Source organism: Hydractinia symbiolongicarpus, chromosome 8, assembly GCF_029227915.1.
Source record: "Hydractinia symbiolongicarpus strain clone_291-10 chromosome 8, HSymV2.1, whole genome shotgun sequence".
In the NCBI taxonomy this organism is placed as follows: domain Eukaryota; kingdom Metazoa; phylum Cnidaria; class Hydrozoa; order Anthoathecata; family Hydractiniidae; genus Hydractinia; species Hydractinia symbiolongicarpus.
Window position 1 is genome coordinate 24,484,290 of NC_079882.1, and position 25,115 is coordinate 24,509,404.

General features: G+C 34.1%; 3 protein-coding genes across 7 annotated transcripts; 2 read left to right on the forward strand and 1 right to left on the reverse strand.

Moving 5' to 3' along the window:
- The first annotated feature begins 3,706 nt into the window (after positions 1 to 3,706).
- On the forward strand, positions 3,707 to 18,513 carry LOC130655425 (ADP-ribosyl cyclase/cyclic ADP-ribose hydrolase-like). 5 transcript variants are annotated; one of them, XM_057458184.1, is made up of 11 exons: positions 3,707 to 3,939; positions 6,191 to 6,301; positions 8,303 to 8,372; positions 10,223 to 10,518; positions 10,599 to 10,687; positions 14,372 to 14,501; positions 14,683 to 14,765; positions 15,083 to 15,166; positions 16,121 to 16,207; positions 16,472 to 16,564; positions 17,665 to 18,513. In XM_057458184.1, exons 4-11 carry the CDS (start codon positions 10,231 to 10,233, stop codon positions 17,858 to 17,860), a joined length of 1,050 nt encoding a protein of 349 aa, XP_057314167.1. In that variant the 5' UTR covers positions 3,707 to 3,939; positions 6,191 to 6,301; positions 8,303 to 8,372; positions 10,223 to 10,230; the 3' UTR covers positions 17,861 to 18,513. The 5 variants fall into 5 exon arrangements, with proteins under 5 accessions (XP_057314167.1, XP_057314163.1, XP_057314165.1 ...); XM_057458180.1 differs by having other exon boundaries at positions 16,790 to 17,858; XM_057458181.1 differs by having other exon boundaries at positions 3,716 to 3,847; positions 16,790 to 17,858.
- Positions 18,514 to 19,024: 511 nt separating this feature from the next.
- Positions 19,025 to 21,780, forward strand: LOC130655423 (all trans-polyprenyl-diphosphate synthase PDSS2-like). The gene is made up of 3 exons (XM_057458177.1): positions 19,025 to 19,554; positions 20,427 to 20,773; positions 21,327 to 21,780. Exons 1-3 carry the CDS (start codon positions 19,098 to 19,100, stop codon positions 21,693 to 21,695), a joined length of 1,173 nt encoding a protein of 390 aa, XP_057314160.1. The 5' UTR covers positions 19,025 to 19,097; the 3' UTR covers positions 21,696 to 21,780.
- Positions 21,781 to 23,024: 1,244 nt separating this feature from the next.
- LOC130655427 (tropomyosin-1-like) lies at positions 23,025 to 24,702 on the reverse strand. The gene is made up of 2 exons (XM_057458185.1): positions 24,486 to 24,702; positions 23,025 to 23,783 (listed from the first exon to the last, which is right to left on the reverse strand). The coding sequence occupies exons 1-2, from the start codon at positions 24,609 to 24,611 to the stop codon at positions 23,181 to 23,183; spliced, it is 729 nt and encodes a 242-aa protein (XP_057314168.1). The 5' UTR covers positions 24,612 to 24,702; the 3' UTR covers positions 23,025 to 23,180.
- Between the last annotated feature and the right edge of the window lie 413 nt (positions 24,703 to 25,115).

Below are 25,115 nucleotides of genomic sequence, written 5' to 3' on the forward strand. Positions count from 1 at the left end.
CAAGGGAAAGTGATGTGTGGACGGTGTGGTGCTATGGGACACAAAGTCGTGGACTGTCGACGCAGCAGAGGCAAGGTGTGTGAATCCTGTGGGAAAATTGGACATTTAAAACAAATGTGTAAACGTCAACAATATCACAAACCCAAAAGGCAACATGTAACTCAAATCGAAAATCAGCAAACAGACGACGTACCAACAAACTTACCAGAGACAAATGGAAATGACGATGACCAATTTGTCGACATATATGTTTTCAAATTGGGAGATTCACTAACAACCATACCAGTCATAATCAATAATTGAAAAGTAGACATGTAAATAAACTCTGGTGCAACCACTAACATTCTAGACGTACCGTCCTTCAACAAAATCAAATCGTCACCACAGCTCACCAAAACGAAGGTGAACATATACCCATATCAAGCTACAGCTCCACTTAATGTGAAAGGCGAATTTACCACCAATGTCTATGCTAACAACAACTTTACCGTTGCAAAGTTTATTGACGTATTGGGGAAAGGCGGATCACTTCTAAGACGAAACACCGCAGAAGAACTCAACCTACTTTAATTTGGACCACCAGAAGAGCATTTTGCCGACATAAACCACATCCAACCAAATGTACAACACGACATATCCTCAGCCATTAATCAAAATAAAAAGGTGTTTCAAGGTCTCGGGAAGCTGAAGGATTTCAAACTTTAACTCCACATCCGTGAAGACGTTGTACCAGTCCAGCAACCGATTAGGCGAATCCCGTTTCACACAAGACAAAAAGTCACCCAGGAAACACAACGGCTCCTAAAACTCGATATCATTGAGCCTGTCGACGGACCAACCACCTGGGTAAATCCCATTATCGTTGTACCAAAAAAGAACGGACAAATTCGTTTATGCTTAGACATGCAAAAAACCAACACAGCCATTATCAGAGAGAGACATGTCATACCTAAGATCGACGACATTCTCCCAGAACTCACGAATGCTACAATTTTCTCGAAAATTGACCTTCGTGAGGGTTACCACCAAATACAACTGGCAGAGGAAAACAGGGATATAACCACGCATGCTACCCATGATGGTCTATTCCGATACAAACTGCTAATCTATGGAATATCAAGCGCCTTCGAGAGTTTCCAAAAACAAATCGAACTTGCAATCACGGGAATAAAAGAAGCCAAGAACATCAGTGACGATACACTTATGTGGTCAACACCCGAACAACATGCGCAACGTATACATCAAGTATTGCACAGATTATACCAACTAGGACTCCGAGTACATAAAGAGAAATGAGTTTGCGGGGTATCTAAAATCACCTTCTCCGGTCATGAGTTATCTGCTGAAGGACTCAAACCGGACTCTTCGAAAACTGCCGCCATTCAGCAAATCGAACCTCCCACAAATGTTGCTGAAGTTAGATCATTCCTTGGACTCGTTAACTACTGCCACTGCTTCATCCAGATCTACTCATCAATGTCAGAACCACTGAGACAACTCACCAGAAAAACCCAACAATTTATCTGGACAAGCAAACAACAACAGGCGTTCACTAAGCTGAAACAAGCGATTCTCAACCCACCAACGTTAGCTTTCTACAACCCTGTCGCAGAAACCGAAATCATTGTTGATGCCAGTTCCACCGGACTTGGTGCAGTTCTATCGCAGCGACAACCGGATGGTTCCTTCCGACCAGTATCATATGGTTTCAGGTCGCTCACCGAGGTAGAGGGTAGATACAGTCAGACCGAGAGGGAAGCTCTAGCAGTCACATGGGCATGTGAGCATTACCATTATTACGTTTATGAATCCCAATTTCAAATTCTGACCGATCATAAATCGTTAGAGTCTCTATTATCCTCTTCGCCAAGACCACCACCGCGAATTCAACGTTGGCTCCTGCGCCTACAGGCTTACCAATACCGAATCAAATACATCCCTGGACATCTAAATACAGCTGATATTCTATCACGTAGTCCTCAACAAGCTGTAAATTACACACAACCAACTGATGATGCATACATCGAATTCATTGTGAGTCACACTGTTCCCAAGTCGTTGTCATTGTCCAAGATACGTTCAGCTACTTAAACTGACACCATGTTGCCACAAATCATCAATAGCATTCAAACTTCATCCTGGTAGAAATCGAAATATAAACGTTTCTTTTAAGTAAAACAAGAACTATCTGTTGAAAATGGCATTTTATTGAAAGGACCCTGCATTGTAATTTCTGAAGCACTACGGCACCAGATCCTGCAAACCGCACACAGTCAACATCAAGGCATAGTCAAATGCAAAGCACTACTTCGCTAGAAAGTATGGTGGCCAGGCATGAGCACTGATTTGGAAGCATCCATCGCATCATAGTCCACTTGCCAGGTAACAACTCCATCAACAAGCAAACCTGAGCCGATACAAATTACCAAAATTCATGATGAACCATGGGACACTGTAGCAAGAGATCTCAAAGGTCCATTGCCAACGGGAGAACATCTCCTAGTACTCATGGACTATCGTACTAGATATCCAATTGTTTTCTTGATGAAGAAAGGACCCTCGTCAAGTCAAATCATCAACAAACTCCAAAAAACATTCGCATTATTTAGTTATCCACGACAAATCACGACGGACAATGGGAAACAGTTCATCTTAGATGAGTCAAAGCGTTTTTGAACCAGCATAACATTCATCATCACCCGGTTACACCATATTGGCCTCAGGCAAATGATGAAGTTGAAAGGTTCATTGTACCATTGGCAAAATCATCCAATGCTCTGCAGCTGAAGGAAAATATTGGAGAAATGAATTAGACAGGTTCCTGTTATACTTCAGAACTACGCCACACACCGCAATCGAAAATATCCATCTGACCTATTCTTCAAACATCAAGCCATAATTACAAAGGACTAACTAGTCAACCACAAGGATCAAGCCTACAAAAACAAGCTGAAAACGCATGCAGACGCTCACTGCCACACCAAAGTATCAGCCGACTTCCACATTGGAGATACCGTCCTTGCGAAAAACATGCGAAGAACGAATAAAACAGAACCATACTACGAGATCAAGCCAATTACCATAACCGGAATCTATCCTAGAAGCGTAAAAGTCAAAAGTTAAACACCACGTCAAGAAGTTTATTCCACGCAACACCACTCCAACCCTCACAAAACCTTCATCACAGCTGGCTCACGACTCCGACCATCTTATCGACAAACAAATTGTGCAAACACCAACACTGTGCATATCACTCGTTGTACTCCCGGATCTTCCGAGCAGATCGTAAGTGACTCGGATAGCGAGGACACCATACCGTATGGAGAACGTGAGGATGACGATAGTAATACCGCCAGCGACGATATTAGTAATGCTGAGTCCACGGAAACTGAAAATGAAACCGAAATTGTTAGACCACGACGCAACCTGACTGTTCCACGTTACCTCGCAGACTACGAGACAAATCTGTGAGGGACACTAAAAAAAACTTTGTGTATATAAAAACAGAGACATTTTTTTATTATTTCACGTCAGAAAAAAATAAATAAAAAAAGGTATAAACTACATCAAGCATAAAGGCAAGGCAGCTTTCTTTGTTTCTTCGTCCTAACAGTCTTTCTGTCAGCGCTTTATGTTTCCTGTTAGGGAGGGATGTAGTGTCCGCTACCATCTTTGCTTATGTTTCGTGTATCCGCAGCATGAATTTATATATATTTATCTGGAGCCAATATGGCCAAACAGTCAATACACTTGTCTGTAGCAATCTCTGTTTTCTACAACAAACCAAATACACTACACACAGCATTTGAGGTGAAAAACACACAGTCATAGTTTCAGTTGAACACTGGTAAAATAATTCTTTCCGTTGTAAAGAATGGCAAGAAAGATTGCTAGTTCTGACTAATAGCGCCAGTTACTACTGTTCAGCAATTTTCAAAAGTAAGTCCAGTCGGCTGGGTAAAAATTTTTCCAGAAAAATTAAAAACCTTTACTTACCTAGCTAATAGCTATATAAGTTGCTGCTATATTCTGTCCTTCGTTTTTAATGTTAACCCACTGTACTTTATTTTCCATTTCAAGTTCCGTTTATAAAAACCAAAGTTGTTTCCATTGTTTTAAATCACTAGCTACCATTTTGGTATTATTGTGTGGGTGCATTTCTCTTTCCGGTGTACTTTGGCTGCTAAGTACGCCATGCTTTACAATCAAAGTGGACTTTCGTTGTCAGTAAGAAAATGAGCAAAGATATACACAAGGTTAATGTATTTTCTTGGTTCTTCTGTTCACAGAAGAAGAAAAAGTTTTATCATTGTTTAGTTTATTGGCTTCTCAATTTTATCAACTCCCCCACTCAAATTTCCGAAGTGAATCGATTAGGTGACTCTAACCAATCATATTTTTAAGGGGGGCCTTAACACCTTAAACTTATAGGCTAATTAGCGTATGATCCGCCAACTCCGTGAATCCGATAACTCCGTGAAACTGCTTTCGAAGCCTACAACAACTTACCACAGCTCTGTCTACCATTCTTAATGAATGAATTCGATTCAGGGGGTTTGATACTACCACTTAATCATTTTAGGGGTGTCGGAACTCGCGCATGACAAAAATTTGGCCGTAAGTTCAGCCGGCTACAACTTTTTGTGATTTTCAAGTCAAGCGCGACGGTGGTCATTTTTTATATATATTGTTATCTCAGTTAATTGATTATAATTATGGTCATGTTATATATACCTTTACTGAGGTTCCAATGATTCGAGAATGTTTTCAAATTAATATTTTAATTTTTAAAATATTTTTGCTAGTCATCAGAAAGCAAACGTGTTTTTCAAATTTCACGGAGTTGAAGGATCCATTACGGCATTATCGGATGATAGTACATGTCGGATCCGGCTTATTTGTCCACAATTAAATGTATTTTTTTTCTTGTCATACCCCCGAACGGTCCACGACAGATAGCGCTACGATAATAAAAGTTTCAAATAACCGATATGTTGACGATATGGATATAAGGACGTTTTTGAAATGCGATTTAAAAAAACATTCTATCGTCGCTTTTTGTTTATAAAATTTTAAAATGCAATCTAAAAAAACATTTCTATCGCCGCTTTTCGTTTATAAACGTTCAATTACCGCAATTTAAATTTCAAAAGAGTTCACACAAAAAAGATTGCTAAAATTGATCTTGCAACCTATTGTGATTAAACAATCAATCGCGTGGGGTCATTGTTTGTCAGCAAGGCAATTATTTTCTTAAAAAAATAATAGCTATCGCAATGTTATTGTTCTGTGTAACTATTCATGCGAGTTTTGCGTCCGCGGTAGATTACATTGAGACTGTACTGTAGTTAAAGAACAATGGAGATAATTAATTTTAAAGCAAAGGGAAATTTTGAAAACAAAATGTACAGACAATACTTTCTCGAAAACGACTGACTGTTGACCAAAAGAGCGTCATAAAAAAGTAGGGAAAAAGCGAGGCAAAACGGTCTTCGAAAGCAACATCAAGAGGTAGCTGGGTGTTGCAAAGAAGCCCGATTCGAGTAAGTTATTTGATGGATTGACAGCAGAGAATCATCACTAGCACCACTTTGATAAATTGATAACCAACCAAATTAGTGTTTTAAAAGCAATTATTTTGACACTTAAAATGATTTCAGTCATGCATGAAGGTGTTCACATGCCATGGCACACCCTTTTTGAATGGGAAGATTTCATATAAGTGAGAAAACAGACATGTGGTTACTAAATATACATTATAATTTAATACTTGACTTTCCATCTGTGAACCAAACATGGTAGTTGCAAGTTCCAATGGACAAATTCTCTATAGGTTAATAACTGGTATATATATGTAAGAATGGTAATCTTGCAGAGTTGTTAGTAATAAATAAAAAACAGTAGTCTTACTTGCATTGGAGACATTAGACGGTATAGAGATGTAACCTTATCTTAAAATTTACAACCATTATGTGTCATTTGACAGGTAATAAAACGAAATCATATTTAATTGGTACACTCAATCTTCCTTTTTCAATTCTTATTGTGAAAGTTACGCTTATAAAAACACAATATTTAATTTTAAAAATTAATCCATGTGTAGTTAATGAATGAAAAACCTGTGCATGTTGATCGTGTTTAGAAGCTAAGATTGTTGTTATGTAGATTCTTTAATAATATTTTTTATTAGGTTGGCAAAAATTATGGAATAACAAGACATGACAAGATATGCATCGGGTTGAAAAAAAATAGCTGGGCCATGTATATTTAAATCAGTTTGGTTTAAGAACATTAACATGCAGTAAGAGTTTTTAAATTTTCATATCTTTGTGATCATTATCTTTTGCCTATTATATGAGTACATTGATCAACGTTCTATCTATCTTTTGTTTTATTTTTTGTCCAATATATAGTTAGTACCACTCTCTTATATTTGCCTTATATACATGTTCATCTGTCAAACAATTAGCAGTATTTAAGCTTTAGTTCACTTATGGTTTTGTTCCATTCCATTTGTTAAGAAGTGACATTCAGAGTGATAAAGTGCAATTGCTTGGAATTATATTGTTTTATGAAATGCTTTTTGTTCTATTTTTTGTAAATAATACATAAGTCGTTATGTTAGCATGTGACTTGTGTGGTACATTGTTTTTAGGCTCATTGGCTTGTAAATCTCTAAGTGATAAAATAGTTTGTTGTGAGCAAGTGTTAACAATATCTCTTGCCATTTTGGATACTGATAAGTGATACTTTAAGTTTTCTTTTTGCTTTTTTTGCATACAAACCTTCATTATTGCATAGGCATTTAGCCATTTCATGTCTGCAAAAAAATGCTGATGTAAATTTTAATTTTTTGATTTACATCAGCAATACACAATTTCATGTTGTCACAACAGTGACATGAACTTTAACTTTCAAGCCAGTTTGTTCACATTTAAACTTCTTTAATTCTATTTAGGGTAAATGAGCAAAATGCTTAGCAACCATTATATGATCTTCACTAATTCTTGCATTTAAGGAATAGTCTCTATCGCCGGTATAATCAGTATTCACAATAGATTCAAGGCAATTAAAGGCTTCAAATGTCATATGTGCAGAAAAAATCACCTTGGCAAAATTTTGCCAAAATGAGAAAATAACTAACTTGTGTTCTCTAATTAATTTTTGAGAAATATTCCACCAATTATATTCTTTTTTACTTAGCTAATCTTTGGGAATTACACAATGTGTGTTGTCCTTGCATCAGCATGAATGGGCTAATATATATTAGCCCATCCAATTAAGGTTGAAGATTGACTGTTTTGAGGTGGAGTGTCTCAATAATTTTGGTGAGGGGTAGCCTAATAGATGTTTTCGTGACATGTCAGGTCCCTTTAACAACAACAAAAAATTAGTTTAAATACTAAAACGACGCATTGTTTTGACGGAAAGCATTTGCAAAGTTAACAGATACAGATAGAAAGAGATAACAATCTTGAAAATACTGCCAGACATTTTTTAAACTGTTCAAGGAGGAGCTAAGCTAACAAAGATAAGCTAGATGTAATTGATGCTTTTATTTAATGCATAGAAACATTCATTTTATGGATAGATATGTATCAGTTATAAAATGTTGTTTTGCATTGTAAGATTTTTTTTTCTAAATAAATTAAATTAGAAGTTTGAATTGTACGTTCTTTTTTTTCCTGATGAACAAATCTCTACTAATTTTTACATCCAAAATATTTTATATTGTCAAATTAATTTTTTGCCTTAAAACCTTTTAAACTCCACTATTTTCTTGATGTTTTTTTAAAAGATGCAGTAACAAAAGTAGGATTAATTATACCAATTTTGTTTCTTTTTTTAATTATAAAGTTAATTTTTTGTGATTTGTGATCCTTTCATAGGGTCTAATTTTATATTGAAAAATTGATTCTGTTGAGAATTGGTATATAGAACATGAAATAAAATAGCTATTAAAAAAGGAATTTAAATATGCTACTTAAATAGGATTGCCATTGTAAACCATTGTAAACATGTCAGTTCTTAACAGATGTATTTTGTGTTCCTATTATTTATTTTTGTTTATTTTTATTTTAACCATATTATGTAATTAGGGGTTTTTTTTGCTGTTGCAGAATTCTTTCATTCATAGTATACATACTAAGTACTCTAATACTTCTAAGGTAATTAAAGAAGGGAAATTCTATTATGATTTACATAAGAAAGACTCAAATATTTTTTTTTTGTAATCGGTTTTTAAGTTTTTGCAGGTGTTTTTCCTTACTTGATGTTAAGTTTATTATATTTCCCTTTTTAGTTGATTTGCATGTGCGAAGAGGTCAGGCCTGGCAAAAAAATGGTGTGTTTGCCTAGTAACCATCACAAAGGTATAAATAATACTCTCAAAAATTTACTTTGTCTGACCTTGAAGTTTCAAATGGCTATGTAATGCTGTGACAAAGTATGAGTGATCTCCATCCTACTCGTATGACTAGGATTAGCTCCATAACTATAAATGTTCATCTACATTTATACTTTAATACTTATTTTACACGTTGTTACCTATTATTATATTCTAAAGTAAGTTTATTACATCAACTTTTCTTTACTGTCTCAAAAAGAATACACCAATGGAATGTTAGTCTGCTTTATTAAAAAAGCATGCTTATATTGTAGTGCCCTGGCTTTTTCTCTGTGCTGCTTTCTACAAAATAAGTACTTCATAAGTCTTAATGAATAGTTTCAACCGTCACTTAAGGTAATTTGTGAGAGGTATAATCTCACGTTGTGTCAATCTGGCACCTTGATGAATGAACTACTTCCAGAAATATTTGGCAATGGGAATAGTTTTTCATTTCAAAGTAGGTTTTATATAGTACACAAGGTTGTAATGATTAGATTTAACTGTATTAAATGGATACTAACAATATTTTCATTTCCTGCTTAAATATTATTAATAGTTGCAATTGTACCAAGGTGATTTGTTAAGTGTTCTTAAACTGTTTCCAATATAAAGTAACACACACTGGAAAACAGGTGGAAATTGGATTGTAAGACAAAACTGAAACGATAACGTAAGTTCGTTTTATGCATCCCAGAATTAAAACTTCGTGCATTGCCATTGTGCATGTACAGTGTCTCTAATCTGTTTGTGTATATGTTGCTAAGCAACCAGTGTTATAAGCCTTGAGGTTTTTTATTTTATTAGATCAAATCAGGTTAGATTTCCGCTATATTTGCATCTCTATTTATAGTTTATGGTTTAAATCTTGAATTCCTTTTATGTAATTTTTTGCAAATTAAGAGAATGCTTTCTTAGCATTGACTGACATCCCAATTTTTTAGCTAACCTTTATACTTAGTTAATAAAGGAATCTTTTCAACCATTTTTGTCTTAATATTTTTAATTGTCCACAACATAAAGACAAAATTAAAGATGCTCATTAAGTCAATAATTTAATCAGTTAAGTATTCTTGCTCTTACATAAATGATAGGATCCATGGAAGCCACATTAACTCTAACATTTATACATCAATATCGATGTGATGATGCTATAGGGATTGTGGCATGTTTGTTTTTAATGTTTTGTGTTTGATGTCATAATATTGTGCTTGCAACAAAACATTTTTTTCAGCTGGAATTGGTACATGTTTTTTACATTTAAATATTTGTCTATAAATGTAACAGTATAGATGTATTTAATTGTGTACTTTGTAAGAGGACTCCATTCACATGTCATTTTTTCTTTGCATAAGTTTACTTAACTTAAACAATCCATGCATATGTTCAGTCCTCCTGTTTATGCAGTTAAACAACGTTAATTCTATTAGTATTTTAATGTTTCATTTAACTGTCAATGCGTTCACGTTTCTATTAACATTGTGTCAAAACCATTTTTGTTTACATAACATTCTACTCATGAATTAATTTCTCATGACGTCCCTTCTTATCTGTTTTAAGGTAATTTTATGTAGCTATATGTGCTTTTAAATAGATTAAGACATGTTTATTACGATATTGGAGTTAATAATTGCCTTGAAAGAAAATTTTCATTATTATATGTTTATTCAAGCTGTTTAGAATCATGTTTACTGTCTTTTATTGTTTCATATGTTTATATTTGTATTTCTTTTGAGTCTTGATAGTAAGCTGTGAAGTACTTACAGCAAAAACCACAAGATTGTAAAGATATTTTCATGTATAGTGTTTGATGTTATCTCTTTTTTGTACATTTAGCGTGAAGAATGTTTAGCATTTACAAATTGTTGTCCCTGTGTTTGGCGTGCCACTCGTTAGTGCTTGCAAATTCTGGAACAACTCCACATCTGAAGGATGTTTTTATTGGTAGATGTTGGCAGTATCAGTTTTTGGAAAGTCAAAATAAAATTGATATATTAAAAACAAACTTAAACTGCACAATGTTATGGATGAAATTTTACAATGCTTTTGCATTTAAAGACCCGTGTGATGTTACAGTGAAGAGTTACGAAACTCTTTTCAGTATGTTTGACACTTCTAAAAAAATTCCCAATGTAAGTATAGTTTTATATTGTGTTGTAAAACTATTCTTTTCAGAAGTTTAGTCTTCTATTATTATCCATTATTATTTTAGTCTTTGTTTTGGTCTGGATCCAAAGGGCTAGTGGATGATTACACATCTTTGAATGATGACTATATTTGTTTAGAGGATACAATAACAGGGTAGGTGCAATAAAAATCTTTAATTGCAGGTGGATAAAGTAAGTAAAATAGAGCTTATTGGGTAGTATGCTGTTTTCCGATCATGCTGCTCCTTGTTACACTTTTTTTCAGTTACACACCACACTGATTGTTTTAATTATATACTTGAGAGAGTTGGACTAAAGCCGAAATCTTATTGCTATGTTGCTAAAGCGAATGTCCTACTGGATGTCTCAAAAGCAAACATCCTACTAAAAGAACGAAGCTTTTTTGACTTGCAAAGCATCTATAATTTGACAAACATCCACTGCAGGTGCTATGTTGCACAAACTTGACTGTTTACTAGACGTGATATAATTGGTGCTTGAATTTAACAAACATATTCTGATTCATTTTACTTTACTAATTTTTGCGTCACTCTACTCATAGTTCTTTTTTACTATAAACGTTTTATGCAACTGTCTGCAATGTAATTAATTCTTTCACAGCTAGTAAAAATGAGTACAATTTTGTGAGAATAATTTTTTTTATTTTTTTTATTTCAAACATTATGTGTATTCAACTTTAGGATTTCTGTGGCTTTTCTTAAAATTATTCATACTGTTATTTTTGCATACAATACTTGCCTTTCATGTTCCACAGGACAAGGTATATTTTTGGAACCAATATATTCTAGTATCATCGAATATTTTACCAATTTGGGTTTTTCTCCCTTTGACTGCATTTGTTATGGTTTTATCTTTTTATTTCTTATTGGAATAATTTTCTTACACATACAAAAACACAGGATAATATAAAACACAGGATAATATAAACACGAGTTTAGTTATGAGCAATTTGGAAATGCTAGTTGTTTGAAGTTGTTGATTTACTGGCACTTGCACAAAAGTCATGAGTTGTAATAAATAGGAGCAAAAATTTGTCATTATTTACCATTATAGAAAAAAAAAAATCTTAAAAAAATATGAGAAAAAGACTCTTAAAAAATTTAAATCTATTTTGAATGTTCATATTCTGTCTTAAATTTTAGGCACCATCTCTCAATAATTTCAACATCTTATTATCTACCTAATTCTTTTTGTCTCAATTGTATTTTTGATTTCAGTGTAAATTATTTTTCCATCATCACCTAATGTTTTACCATATTATATATTTTACCTAATTCTTAACTTTCCTAAATAAGTCAATAAATGAATGAATGGATGAATAAATAAATGAATGAATGAATGAATAAATGAATGAATAAATGAATGAATGAAGTAGATTTTTATTATCCAATCCTTAAAATTCACCTACGAATAATTTCAGAATAGATTTTAACAATAGGCGCTGTAGAGCATGTTAGTATATGTAACAAACTGTACTCCTGACTTGCAAGGTTGACCCTTATTAGTTGCCAAAACTGCTTGAAATTTCACATTTGCTGAAATTAAAGCCAGCTTAGCTAGCTACTTATTTTAAACTCAATGCAGAGTCAGCTCAGTTTAACTAGCTGCTTTAACATAAAAAATAATCAAACAACAGCTTACATCTACCCAGTGTCTAGTAGAAACATGTTTTTATCCCTTGTCATTACCAAATGTTAATAGTTGCAGACTATTTTAGCTAATAATCCAACTACTACTTTATATGGTAAAGCGTTCGCTTCCAGTGCGGAAGGTCTTGGGTTAGAATCTCGGCTGAATCATGCCAGAGACTGTAAAAGTGTAAATCTATCCCTTCAGCTTAGCAGTAGCATGAGAATAGGATTGATATCTTAGGCGGTTGTCTAGTTGAGCGATAGCTCAAACAGAAGCTTTAAATGCACTAGGACCCTCTTCGCAGGACCCTCACTGATACAGTGATACAGTACCAATAGGGACCGAAGAGGCCATCCTGGGTAAAAAATTTCAATGATAACAATAAAATAATCAATCTCTTTTTTGAATTTCCGCGCCCGAAGGCGTAGGAAATTCTTTAAAACCGTCGTTTTTTTCTTTCGGAGCATTTTTTGAGAAAAAATCGACCCTGGGATTTCACGTTGATCCGTCACAGATGTAAACTTCGTACCCAAGCTCCTTAACTACTGGGAAGTCTAGTATTGACGCATCAGGCCAAAATTGGTATGGGTTTTCGACAAAATTTGGCACAGTTAACAAAAAAAGTATGCTGAACATAATGGTGACATAATAATTTTGAGTTTTGTCACCTAAATGTCATTTTAGGCCAAAATTGGTCCAAAAATTAGAACTACTTTATTTTCAACAAAACTTGGAACAGTTAACAAATAAAGTATGCTGAACATGATGGTGACATCAAAATTTTGATTTCTTGTTTTTTAAATGTTATTTTAGGCCAAAATTGGTCCAAAAATTAAAACTACTATATTTTTGACAAATTTTGGCACAATTAACAAAAAAAGTATGGTGAACATGATGGTGACATCAAAATTTCGGTTTTTTGCCACCTTAAATGTCATTTTAGGCCAAAATTGGTCCAAAAATTAAAACTAGTTCATTTTCAACAAAAATTAACAAAGTTAACAAAAAAAGTATGCTGAACATAATGGTGACATCAAATTTTTGATTTTTGTTACCTAAATGCCATTTTAGGCCAAAATTGGTCCAAAAATTAAAACTACTTCATTTTCAACAAAAATTGGCAAAGTTAACAAAAAAAGTATGCTGAACATGATGAGGACACCAAAATTTTGATTTCTTGTTACCTAAATGTCATTTTAGGCCAAAATTGGTCCAAAAATTAAAACTACTTTATTTTTGACAAAATTTGGTACAGTTAACAAAAAAAGTATGCTGAACATGATGGTGACAATAAAATTTTGGTTTTTTGCCACCTTAAATGTCATTTTAGGCCAAAATTGGTCCAAAAATTAAAACTACTTTATTTTTGACAAAATTTGATACAGTTAACAAAAAAAGTATGCTGAACATGATGGTGACATTAAAATTTTGGTTTTTTGCCACCTTAAATGTCATTTTAGGCCAAAATTGGTCCAAGAATTAAACAACAAAATTTAGCAAAGTTAATAAAAAAAGTATGTTGAACATAATGGTCACATCAAAATATTGATTTTTTGTCAACTAAATGCCGTTTAAGACCATAAACGTTTCAATTGCAAGACTTTCAACCATAAATGATAGGCTGTTTTTTTTGTTAGCAATTTCTTTTAAAATGTGAGTTTATTATGACACGTTTCTTTTTTTTTTGCGTTTGTTGTAAGATATAATGTCACTTGCGTGCTTTATCTTCAGAGCTTTATGCACCAAACCCCTTCGAATGTTTGGCACGATAACAACAACGAATTAGCAGGTTGTCATCAAATATTTTAGTAGCGAGCGGAACTTCTTAGAGCCCCCAGGGCTTCTTGTTTTAATTTGAGATGTCTACATTGTGGAATAAAAGCGAAGATGAAAAGTGCTTATTGGGTCCTGTAAAAATTAATTAGATTCTCAGTCTTAAATAATTAAATAATAAGAATTTTATGCATCAACCTTGCTGACCACTCTGCTCATGTCTAAGATAGCTTGGTTGTTGAGAAAATAAAGAAAGAACAATTACATGGTTAAGGGCTGAACAATAAAAAATATTGTTACAGATTACCATCAAAGACATTGAAATTACCAGTACATGTCAATTTAGAGGACATCCATTGCTAGCATGGTAAAAGATGTGCATGGTGCTGATGACGATATGTTGTTTGTCTAGGTATCTATTTGATGGTCTGCAATGGTGCGGTTCCACGACTTCACCAGATGGATTGAATTCATCGTATTGCCACTCCAGCAACAGCACATGTAATGCAATGTATCCCGTTTGGTTCCTTGCTTCAGCCAAGGTACGAGGTATGTTTTGTAGCTCTTCCCTAAAATCCTTTTTCATCTCTTTATTTAAGTATGCTATTGACACACTAGAGATGTTACGAGAACATTAATCATTTTAGAACTTATGCAAAGATTGCTATTTAAGTTGGTGAAGCGAGTGTTCATTTCTTTCTCAGATGTCTCTGTCCATTTTAGTTTGCTGAACGTGCGACTAAAATAGCTCATACTTTACTGAATGCATCAAGAAGTGAAAATAGGCCGGCATACTACGAATCCAGGTAACTTAATAATGTAGAGGAAATGTCTACCTTGTGTCCAATTATTATAAACTAGTCTGAAAAACCATTTTGGATTAACTCGTCGCTATTCGCAACTACCATCTTTAACTCGTAGACAGTCAACGAGCCTTATAATATGAAATATTCGGTAGCCTAGGTTACATCCACAGATTGGCTTGTCTTTTTATTTATCCCTGTTTTTCCTGTTGTTTTTTGTGTTTTCATAGCACGACTATATAATCGTGCAGAGACGAAATACGGCTATTAATACAGGAGATTATCTACAGATGCTAACTGCTTGTGTTTTTTGTGTTTAGTTTTTTCCGTACAGTTGAGATGCCTCGTTTACATGTGGATAAGCTAATTGTTCTAGTTGCTTCGAGTATTGGTCAACCTGTTAGGTATTCCACTTTAAGTTTTTTTGCTTTTATCAAATGATTTGAATAACTAAACAGAAATGCTTCGTATCTACAAAAGTTAACGACTACATAAAACTAGCGAATTAGTATTAATAATCTGTTTTTAAATAAAAGATATGTTAAGGCACATTTTTCCAAATAGTAGAAGGCGATATTTTATTCAAGGTTAGGGTCATGTAAGCTTTTAGTACAACCAGGTATTTGTAAACACGTTTATTCACCATACACACCATCCGGATAAACTATCTGAGTTTACCACTAACATATTGCCGCACTTAGTGTAGTGGGTTCGTCTGCGGCTCCCAGTTTTGGGGACCGTGGATCGAATCCTGCTCGCTGCCACGCAGTATGTTAGTGATGAGCAAAGTAGTTCTTCTTTAATATGACGTTTATTATGGTTAAAATGGATATTTCCTTAAAGAAGTTAGAGCCCTCAAGCATTGTAGGATTAAGGTTAAGATATGTTTAGCGTATATGCAGTGTGTATATACCACTTGCGACGTATTATTTTTGTGGAGAATAATAGACATGCGCAGTCATTCTTGTAGGTAGGAAATGTAAACAACAGACCTCAGAAGTCAACTAAACCCGTTTAAAATGCGAAATATTCGCCTCAAATTGGTAAAAAAAATTTAAAAGCAAAAATAACTAAAAAATTATTTTCAGTTTATTTTGGATCTTTAGCTTTCAAAAATATCTGTTTGTATTTTAATAATACCCAAACGGTCCTGCTTTTATATCTATAAGAATGTCTGCACATGTACGAGAATCCGCATGTATAAAAGTTCCGTAAACATTCACAAATTATTTTTATGGGGCATCCGTTTTATCAAACAAAATGATGTTTTAGCACCTTGAGCACCTGGTCAGTTATTGGTATTTAATTGATGTAAAAACTACGAAAAAGGCTTTATTATTTGTTTGTTTTGGTTTTAGAGAGAGTTGCGATTCACAATCCATACTTGAGCTAAAACAAGATGCAAAGAAAAACAACATAGCGATGGAGTGCATAGATCAGCCCAAGTATTAATACTTTTCTACTTTTCTTTTGAAACACGTTTTGGCCTTGATTAAGAAAGTTAAATTTCAGTTACTTCCTATGCAAACGTGCAACCGTTCAACATGGGATTTGCACGCTTTAACTTTTAAAAGGCCTTTCAAATTAAGTTAGGGTTATTCCGTGTATTTATTATCAAGTGGATAAGCCTAATGTATTATGAACGAACCTCTGGTTAATGACACTTCGGTGTATAAAATCGTTTTTTTTTTTCACTTTTTTTTTGTTAGGTTAGTTTTGCAGATATTCTGTTTGAAATACCCGAAGACGTCGCCATGTTCAACAAAACCGCTATATGACAACGATAATAAAGAAGAGTTAAAGTAAGGGATTCTTTTTCCATGATATCAACGTTTTCATTTTGTGTGGATGTGATTGTTAAAATTTCATGTTGAAAGTACACTTAGGATTGTTCGCTGAGTTTTTGTTTTTGCGAAGTTAACAAGGTGTAGAGATTCAGAAATATTTCACATAAGACTGCTTTTATTTATTTTTTCTTATTCATTTTTTTATTTGTTCAATTCATGTTATAATTTTTTTTTCCACAGGAAATGGAAGGCGCTGGCTATTGTTTTTTCTGTTATTTGTGTCACTCTCCTTCTTGGTCTTGCTCTTTGGACTGTCTTTCAGTACTTTGGAAAAACAGGAAATTCCCTCCAAGTATCCCCAGTTGCCAGCAATGTTGAACAAAACAGTATCATAGTGACGGCCGAATCCACCAAAAGCGATCTCAATGACAACGAAAATAAAATTTGGATTTGAAACTTGTAACACTACTAACCTCTTTAGTCCACTTAAAATTCCTGCTTCTTTTTAAAAACAACATCATTCCCTTGTAATACAAAAGGGCGGTCAATCTTCCTATGTCAATTTGGTCGCATTTCACGTCTGCTATTTTTTTAAATCAACACCATTTTTGATTTCAGTCTCAGTTGCTAAGGGCAAATTTTTGGTTTCAGCCTCAACCACCATTTGCTTTTTATTTTTTTAAAGAACTGTTGTGTAAGTAACTTGTAGACCACCAAGTTCTATCCCTCTTTTGTCTTACAAAATTTTCAGCCTGACCAGTTGCTTACTAGTTCCCTAAGTTTTGACACAATTCTCAGTCTTAGCCCTTAGCAACCCGTTTGGTCTTTAGTTTATATTTTTTATTCAGTCCTGGATATTAGCTCAAAAGTAACGATCCAAAAGTCTATATTATAATACCTGTATACGTCTGTCTGTAAGGCAAAATGGCGCTACCATTTTGGCAAGGCAAGTAGCGAGACGCATGTAATGCAGTATAAAAAGGACGGGCGAACCCGTGGATTTTTCCACGGGCCGCCGACTAGTTTCCAGTGTTTTCACTGATCACCTTAACTGATTGCTTCAAATATGATCCACTACAGAATTTCTTACTAATGTTACTAATAACTTTCTGCAGGTTATGGAAGTGGGCGTGTATCGTACTAATTGCCGTGGCTTTAATTCTCTTAATTATAATTGGTTCGTGCATGGCTCATAGCTTGATTAAGAAAAATCGAAACTTTAAATACTTACATAACTGGTCATTCTCAAGGAAACCAATGTTGACTACTGAGGAATCTATTGACCAATCAGATAATAATAACCAAGTTTGACCAACATTGAACAGTGAGTTCCGTTAATAAATGATGCGTAGTTGTCGAATATTGGTACGTTCTAAACGAATTCGACATAATCAAAGACGAGAATATAATTTTTATAGCTTTGAATATATTTTTGTTTATCTAATATCAGTGTTAATAATAATAATAATATTCCTTTTTTGTATGCTTGAAAATAAATATTTCTCTCTCACTATTGGGTGTTTAGAAGTACTTCTATAGAACCGAAGCGTTAGTAAACAATGACGAACAGTAGCGCTTAAGCCTGCCTGTTCATACTAAGTTTTGCTACTGTAGACCCAGATTTATATTTAGCTTTAAAATGTTAATTTTCGAGCATTCGACCCAGCTGTAGTAGCCCGTAGGAACATAAATCTCTTTTTTCTTTCTTTTTACTTTTCTGTTAGATATCATAACGTAATCTCAGGCAGAAATTTTGTGTGTGGTTTACTTCAAGCTACCTCCATAGCAGAACTTTAAAAAGGGAGATTTTTTGGGTAATATAACAACTATTTAAATATAATAAAATAAAGAAAATTTATTATATATGTGTTACTATGTCTGCTATATATAAATATATATATATATACACACACACGCGCGTGTAAAATTAAATATGTATTAAAATATAGTATATTATGTGTTTATGATTTCTTTTTTCATGTGCTTACCCTGCAAGTTTTTAACTTAAAGTCTTCATATATATTTATTTTTCAAAAGAGTCATTCATAGGTTTTATTCGTCATGTATGTTTTTAAATGCGATTCGTTTGCCGATTTTAAATTGTAGAAGAATGTTTTGTTGACTTTTTCAAGAGTCCTAGATATTCTTCTATATCACGGTTTTGTTTTTATTTTGATAATCACATGTTCACACCATGTGGTACAGATGACAGGTGTCCACTCTGTTAGTACTCATCAGAATGTTCGAAATATCAATATCTCAGTCAAAAAGTTAGGAATATCAGCAATTTCGTCGATTTTTCAGGAATTTAAGGTTTAATGTTTAGTCAGAACTTTTTTTTTCATATATTGGCAAGGATTATTAGGATAATCTAACGTTCTAATGAGTATGAAATTCGTTCTGAAATGGTTAGGGAAATAAAGGAAATATGAGTGTTGAAATTTTGTGGACATCCTGGATATACAAATAAATTAATTTGATAATTCAAAGAGAGATTATCTCATAAGCTATTCTATACTTTTGATTGTTTTGCAATAATATCAGTAGAATGACGTCGGCTTCCTGTTTTAAGATTTTACTCACAAGATGCCAGTCACAACAAAGACTACTTATTTTGGCGCCTTATTCTAGCGTCTTAAGGGGCCAAAGGTATTCGTTTTGGTCATCAATCAATGGAAATGGTTTACAGAAAGCTATCAATACTGCAGAGAGGGTTGTTGGCTACCAAACAAATTTTAGTAGTTTAAAGTTTCTTGTCGATGAAGAAGAACCAACGAACTTTATAAAACTTGCGAAAAAGTTGGTTGGCAGTGGTCACCCATTACTTACGACAGCAAGAGATTTATTATCACAAGACCCATACAGTAGCCACCAATTTGGTGGTTTGTGGGTATTACTTATATCGAAAGCTGTAAAGAACGAGTCAGACTTACTCAATGACGTTGTTGGTGGTATACATCGAAAACAGAGAATGCTAGCAGAAACAACAGAACTCATTAGTACAGGTATGCAAATTTGTCCTACAAATTTAAGTAAACAGCATCTTTTAAAGTCAGAATAATATAATATCAAAATGTATCCAACTGGACGTCCTAGGTTCGCTCAATAGTAAAGGGCATATTTTAACCACCTGTCCGAAAAAGGCGTGCCTATCCAAAAAGGACCATTTCATCTTGTTTCATAAGAGCAACGTTTAAGTTTTAAATTTTTTTCCAATCAGCATAACGTAAGCATACTCTAAGCGTATCCCAGTCTAATTTCGAGTTTTCACTTGTTTATAAAAAGATAGGTAGTACGATCTAGTGAAAATGTACATGTCAAACAATATTATGATGAATTGCTGTTTGTTTTAACGGATTTTAAAACTTGTCGAAGATTCAAATTTCTGTAGAGAATTATTTTCTCATTTATCGGGAAGACTTTTTATCCCAAAGGAAGCGAAGGCTGATTGGCACTTAAACATTTATCAATCTTGTATTGTCAGCACTGACAATATTGTGATTATCGACTATCTTTAATTTTATGGTTAATTTTATGTAAAAAAAAGTGTTACAAAACTTTCATTTTTTTTTTCTTTTTTTTTAGTGTTGTGTAATCCATTTCCATGAATTTTATATAAGAATAATTATTTTTTACATCATCAAATATTTTTGTATTAATTATTTTTGTGCCCGTAAAATGCTGCTGCATGGGAATAAACTTTCTAGAATCCCATCTTTGTTGTTATTTAAGACGGCAAGGGTACCCAAGCTACTATCGTGAACAGAACAGGCTCGTGTTGAGTTGTATAAGCGAAGCCCTAGTGTGTTGAGCCGTGTTAATATGGATGTCACACACTGGCATGTTGGTTTTCATTTTTTTAATTTTTTTATTTCAGCTTTTCTCATTCACCGCAGCATGCTAAGTCTAAAAAGTGAAGAGTTCTTACAAGACCTTAACAAGAAAACTTTAGGTTTCGGAAACAAGTTATCTGTGCTTGGTGGCGACTTCTTGTTAGCTAAGGCTTCACTCGAACTTGCCAGACTCGAAAACACACAAGTCGTCGAACTAATTGCACAAGCCATTGGAGATATGGCGGAAGGAGCAACGATTGAAGCATTGGACGTGCAAGCAGATCTTACGTGGACAGTGAATGATTGGGAGAACTTTGTATACCTCTTAAAAGGAAGCCTAATGGCGAACAGTTGCAAAGCAGCAACAGTCTTAACTTGTCAACCTGAAGAAGTAAGTTTCTGCTATAAGATAGTCAACGTGATGTTAATGCTGTTTTCGAATGGAGGAGGGAGCCCAGTCCGGATGTTCGTTTGTTTGTAGAATCATAAAAACTGTTTGCATCTCTAAAAATTCTTGAATTTTAAAACGCAATGTAAATTCTATTGTTTAAATGTAAAGGAGTAAGCACCTAGGGTATATTTAGGCATTTTATAAAACCAGTTAGATTAAGTAAAAACTTTTCAATTTTCTTTCTTTGCTTCTGGTAATGAAATTTAGCGGAAACAAAATTTGACTAATTTGATTAATTCTATATATATAATGAATTTTTAAGATTTAAACTCAAATTGACCAACCGAATATGAATTACGCGCTAAAAACAAAAACAGTTCTTGTGCGATGTGTGACGTTATTTTTTAATCCAAATCTTGTCTAACTAGAAATTTTGATTTATATCCTCTCTATTCTTTTAAACACAAACTTTTCAAAAATCTTCTCCTTGTATTTTAAAAATGGATAATAAGATAAGACAGTCAGCTTCAATTTGGTTTTAATTTTGTTTTAGGTTCAACAGGAATCGTTCGCTTTCGGCAAAAACTTAACTCTTGCTCAACAGTGCGCCGAAGATATCGAAACATTTCAGAATAAAAAATCTGTACTCAAAAAAACAAATCTTTTGTTGGTTTTAGCGCTTCAACGGTGCAGTAGTTTGAAGGAAAGATTTGACGCTGTATCGAGTGAACAAGGAAATATTTCGCGTCATTTAAAAGAACTGAGGCATGTTATCCCTTTAAAATATCCAAACGTAATTGAAGTAGCGAAGAAAATGTGTGACGAATATGTTGCTACGTGTAGTCGCAGTATTAAGTGTTTCGAACAGAACGATGCAATTAGCGCAATAGAAGATATATTAAAAACTGTACGCGAGACATGACGAAAAAAAGTATTTTTTCTAAAGTGTGTTAAGATTCCAGGAAATAGTGGCCTCAATTTAGCTAAATTTCTAAAATGTATCAGGACCAGTAGAGTTTGTTTTAACCCTTAAACACTTTTTTAAAAAGAATAATTTTTATAAGAATCATTGAGACTCATTTTTTTTTAAATTCTAAAAACTTTTTTTTTTTCAAAATTTGATTCTCAAATTTAAAAGTATGCTTCTTATAAAACGTGTGTGTTTTGTCCTTCTTGTATGACTGTTTGATACGATCTTACCTTACTAACGAGAAACACCCATCTACATTGTTTACTTCTGCACTTTCCAAGTTTGACTAAGCATTTCACACGTTTGGGATCCTAGTGTTCGGCTCTCCCTTTCATCAGGAAATCTAGAAATTTTAAAGGTATTTCTTTCGTCGAAAGCACAAACATTGAGCAGGATTCTATTCATGTCGCCAGATCGGTAAATTATACACGCCCGTCATGACCCGAGTTTCGATTGTGGTAAACAGTTCTCGTTTGCATCTATGTAGATATTAGGCGCAGAAAAAATAAAATTTTTTTATGGAAAATCTGAAAAGATGTTTAAGAAAGCTAAATCCTGGCCATAAAAGCAAGATTTAACCTGCTGTAACCTTGTGATCACGAACTAAGTGCGTTTGTTCTTGTTGCTTCGTTGAGTTATAGTACCCTGTCTAATTGTGGGAGGGGGAGATTACATACAGGGTGAAAATCTTTTAACACAAATTGAGGAAGGGGTAATCTGACAATTTTTTTTTTGTCGACAATTTTAACCTCATTAATTAAATCCGGTTGTTCATTTTGCAAAGTTTTTATGATGGATTCGTCATGCAGAAACTTTGATAATTTTAAGGCGTTAGGCGCGGTGTTAACTCTTAGCATCAACGTTTTGGAGCGAATTATCGGTGTTATTGTGCTAACACTGACTTTTCACACACTTTAACGTCAATAACGCTTTTAGGCCGTTACCTTCATTAGTGGGGACAAGGATAAATATGACCACAACGTTAAACTGGGTAGTGGAGGAAGGTAATAATTAAAATAAGAACCTCATTTCCAGGACCATTTTAACATTGGTGTCGGAAAGAATTTTTTTCGCGCGTGTCCAATATCAAAAAGCGAAAAAAAGACCCTGGAACCAAATTCGGTGGAAGGGCAAATTGTTTTAAACCTTATGAAGGAGTTTCTATCAACATCAGTAATTAGTACCAAGCAGCCTCAACCTCGTCCACAGGACTTTTTCGTCAGAAAGGGAAGAAAATTCCTGGGTACAAAGTTGATCAGCCCAACAATGCGCATCAAGCGATTATGACAAGCAACATTACATTTATTTGCAAAAAATATAAGCCAGTCGTGGAGATATGTAAAAAAGTATACATAAATAAAAAGATTGAGAGTAAAAAAGTAGATTTTATATGTACAATTCCATACGAAAAATATTAAAAACGATAAAAGAATAAAGTTACATCTCGTTTATCTCAGCCAAAAGCGCATCCAACTCAGCCTTAGTGGCTGTGTATTTATCCTTTGTTTCGTTAAGTTCTTCTTCCAGTTGTTCACACTCCTGTTCGAGTTCAGTTGATCTTTCTTCGAACTGAGTCGCTTTTTCTTCCATCTCTCGATATTTTGTTTCGATGCCAGAAATTTTTGAATTTCCGCTTTCCGTCCGTTCTGCTGCTTGTCCTTCGTTGATTTCCATGCTACGAAGTGAATTCCCTACCTGTGTTACTTCCACTTCGAGTTCTTTTACACGTGCGTCAGCAATTTCGCACCTCTCTTCTTCCTGATCAAGCTGTTCTTCTCCTTCCGCAAGTTGAAGAGCTAGCTCCTCGTGGGAGTTTTTCGCATCTTCGTTTTTAGTGACCAATTCTTCAAGCTCGGCTTCTAGTCTCGATACGCGGGAATTATCAGCTGTCCCTCGATTTTCTAAAATTTTGCGAGCTTGATCACTTTCATCTGCGTTTTTCTCAGCCTCGCTCAATTTTTCATTAAGGTTATTGAGTCTGGATTCTGCTTCATCCAATTGATCTTCGAGGTCAGACAATTCCTTTGTTAGATCTGCAGTCTGAAGTAGAAACGAAGGACAAATTACCGTTGAAGGCAAGAAATATAATCACAATCCGCTATGAACTTACATTAACTACTTGGTAAACTAACAATTTCCACCTCCTCCCTTAGGACTCATTTTCCTTTTATTTACTGAGGCGGCGCGATGGGACAAAGATCCCTGGGAACTATGTTGCAAAGATTTAGATATTAAGCACTTCCAACCTCTTTCCAAGTTTTCTTCGCTGCTGTCGTCAATATTATTGACAGGGCTAATGAAATGTGAATGGGGGTGATATATACCCTTGAGAACAGGGGGGAGTTTTTAAAATTAATATAAAAATTAGTTTCTACGTGTGTGAAATTCGTAACATTTTTTTTCTGGCAAAGTTTTGCTTTAAATATTCCAATTGCGACAAAAAATGCTATCGCGGGATATTTCAGCTATTTCCGGTGTAAAACAACCATATATGGTTATAAAATTACATGATCAACATGAAACGTCTGTATTGCTATAAAATTGTTTACATTTAATGCTGTTTGACAAATATTAACTTGACAGTCAGTCAGTCGAAAAAAACAACAACATTATTGAATAATTGCAAACAAAACACCAACAATTTTTTAAAATGTTTACTATTGGCTTATAAGAAGTAAACATAAGCAAATAATTAATTTAAAGCGGTAAAATTATAATTTTTATAAATATGTAATGACCTACCCTCGCTTCTGTTTCGTCAGCTTTTTCATTAGTCAGTGCAAGTTCATTCTCAGCATCGTCCGCAGCCCTATTGGCCTCTTCAAGCTTGGCCTTTAGTGTGGCCATCTTATTGCGAACAGCTTGCATGTTGGTTTATTGTTCTTGGAGACACTAAAAGGTCGGAGGTGGTGCAGTTGGTTGCGGTTTATCCGTCTGAGTGAGGGATGGGCAGCACGGGATGGTGTATGTATAAGTTTGTTTTTAATAGAAACATTGAAGTTAATTGTAACCGGGTGTAATTTGTTAATTTTTGAATAATAATCAGACCTCTTACAAATCATTTTAAAATCTCTTAAAACCCTCCAATGTTTTACGAGGTCAATCTTAAATGTTACTTTTTTTGGAAAATATCGTCCGTTATCAGGATGAAGTTCGAAGCGAAAGTTTAAGTTAAATATCCACGGACATGTTTATTTTTACATAGCTTTTAATGGATATCGTATACCCCCGTTTAGCTAATAAAGATTCACCCATACTAATTAAAACATTAAAGCCGGCTTAATCTCGTAAGGCTCTAGTTACACCATAGTCATAAGAAAAGATGATTATGGCTAAACAAATGCATTTTCCATATGCCCTATTATCCAATCT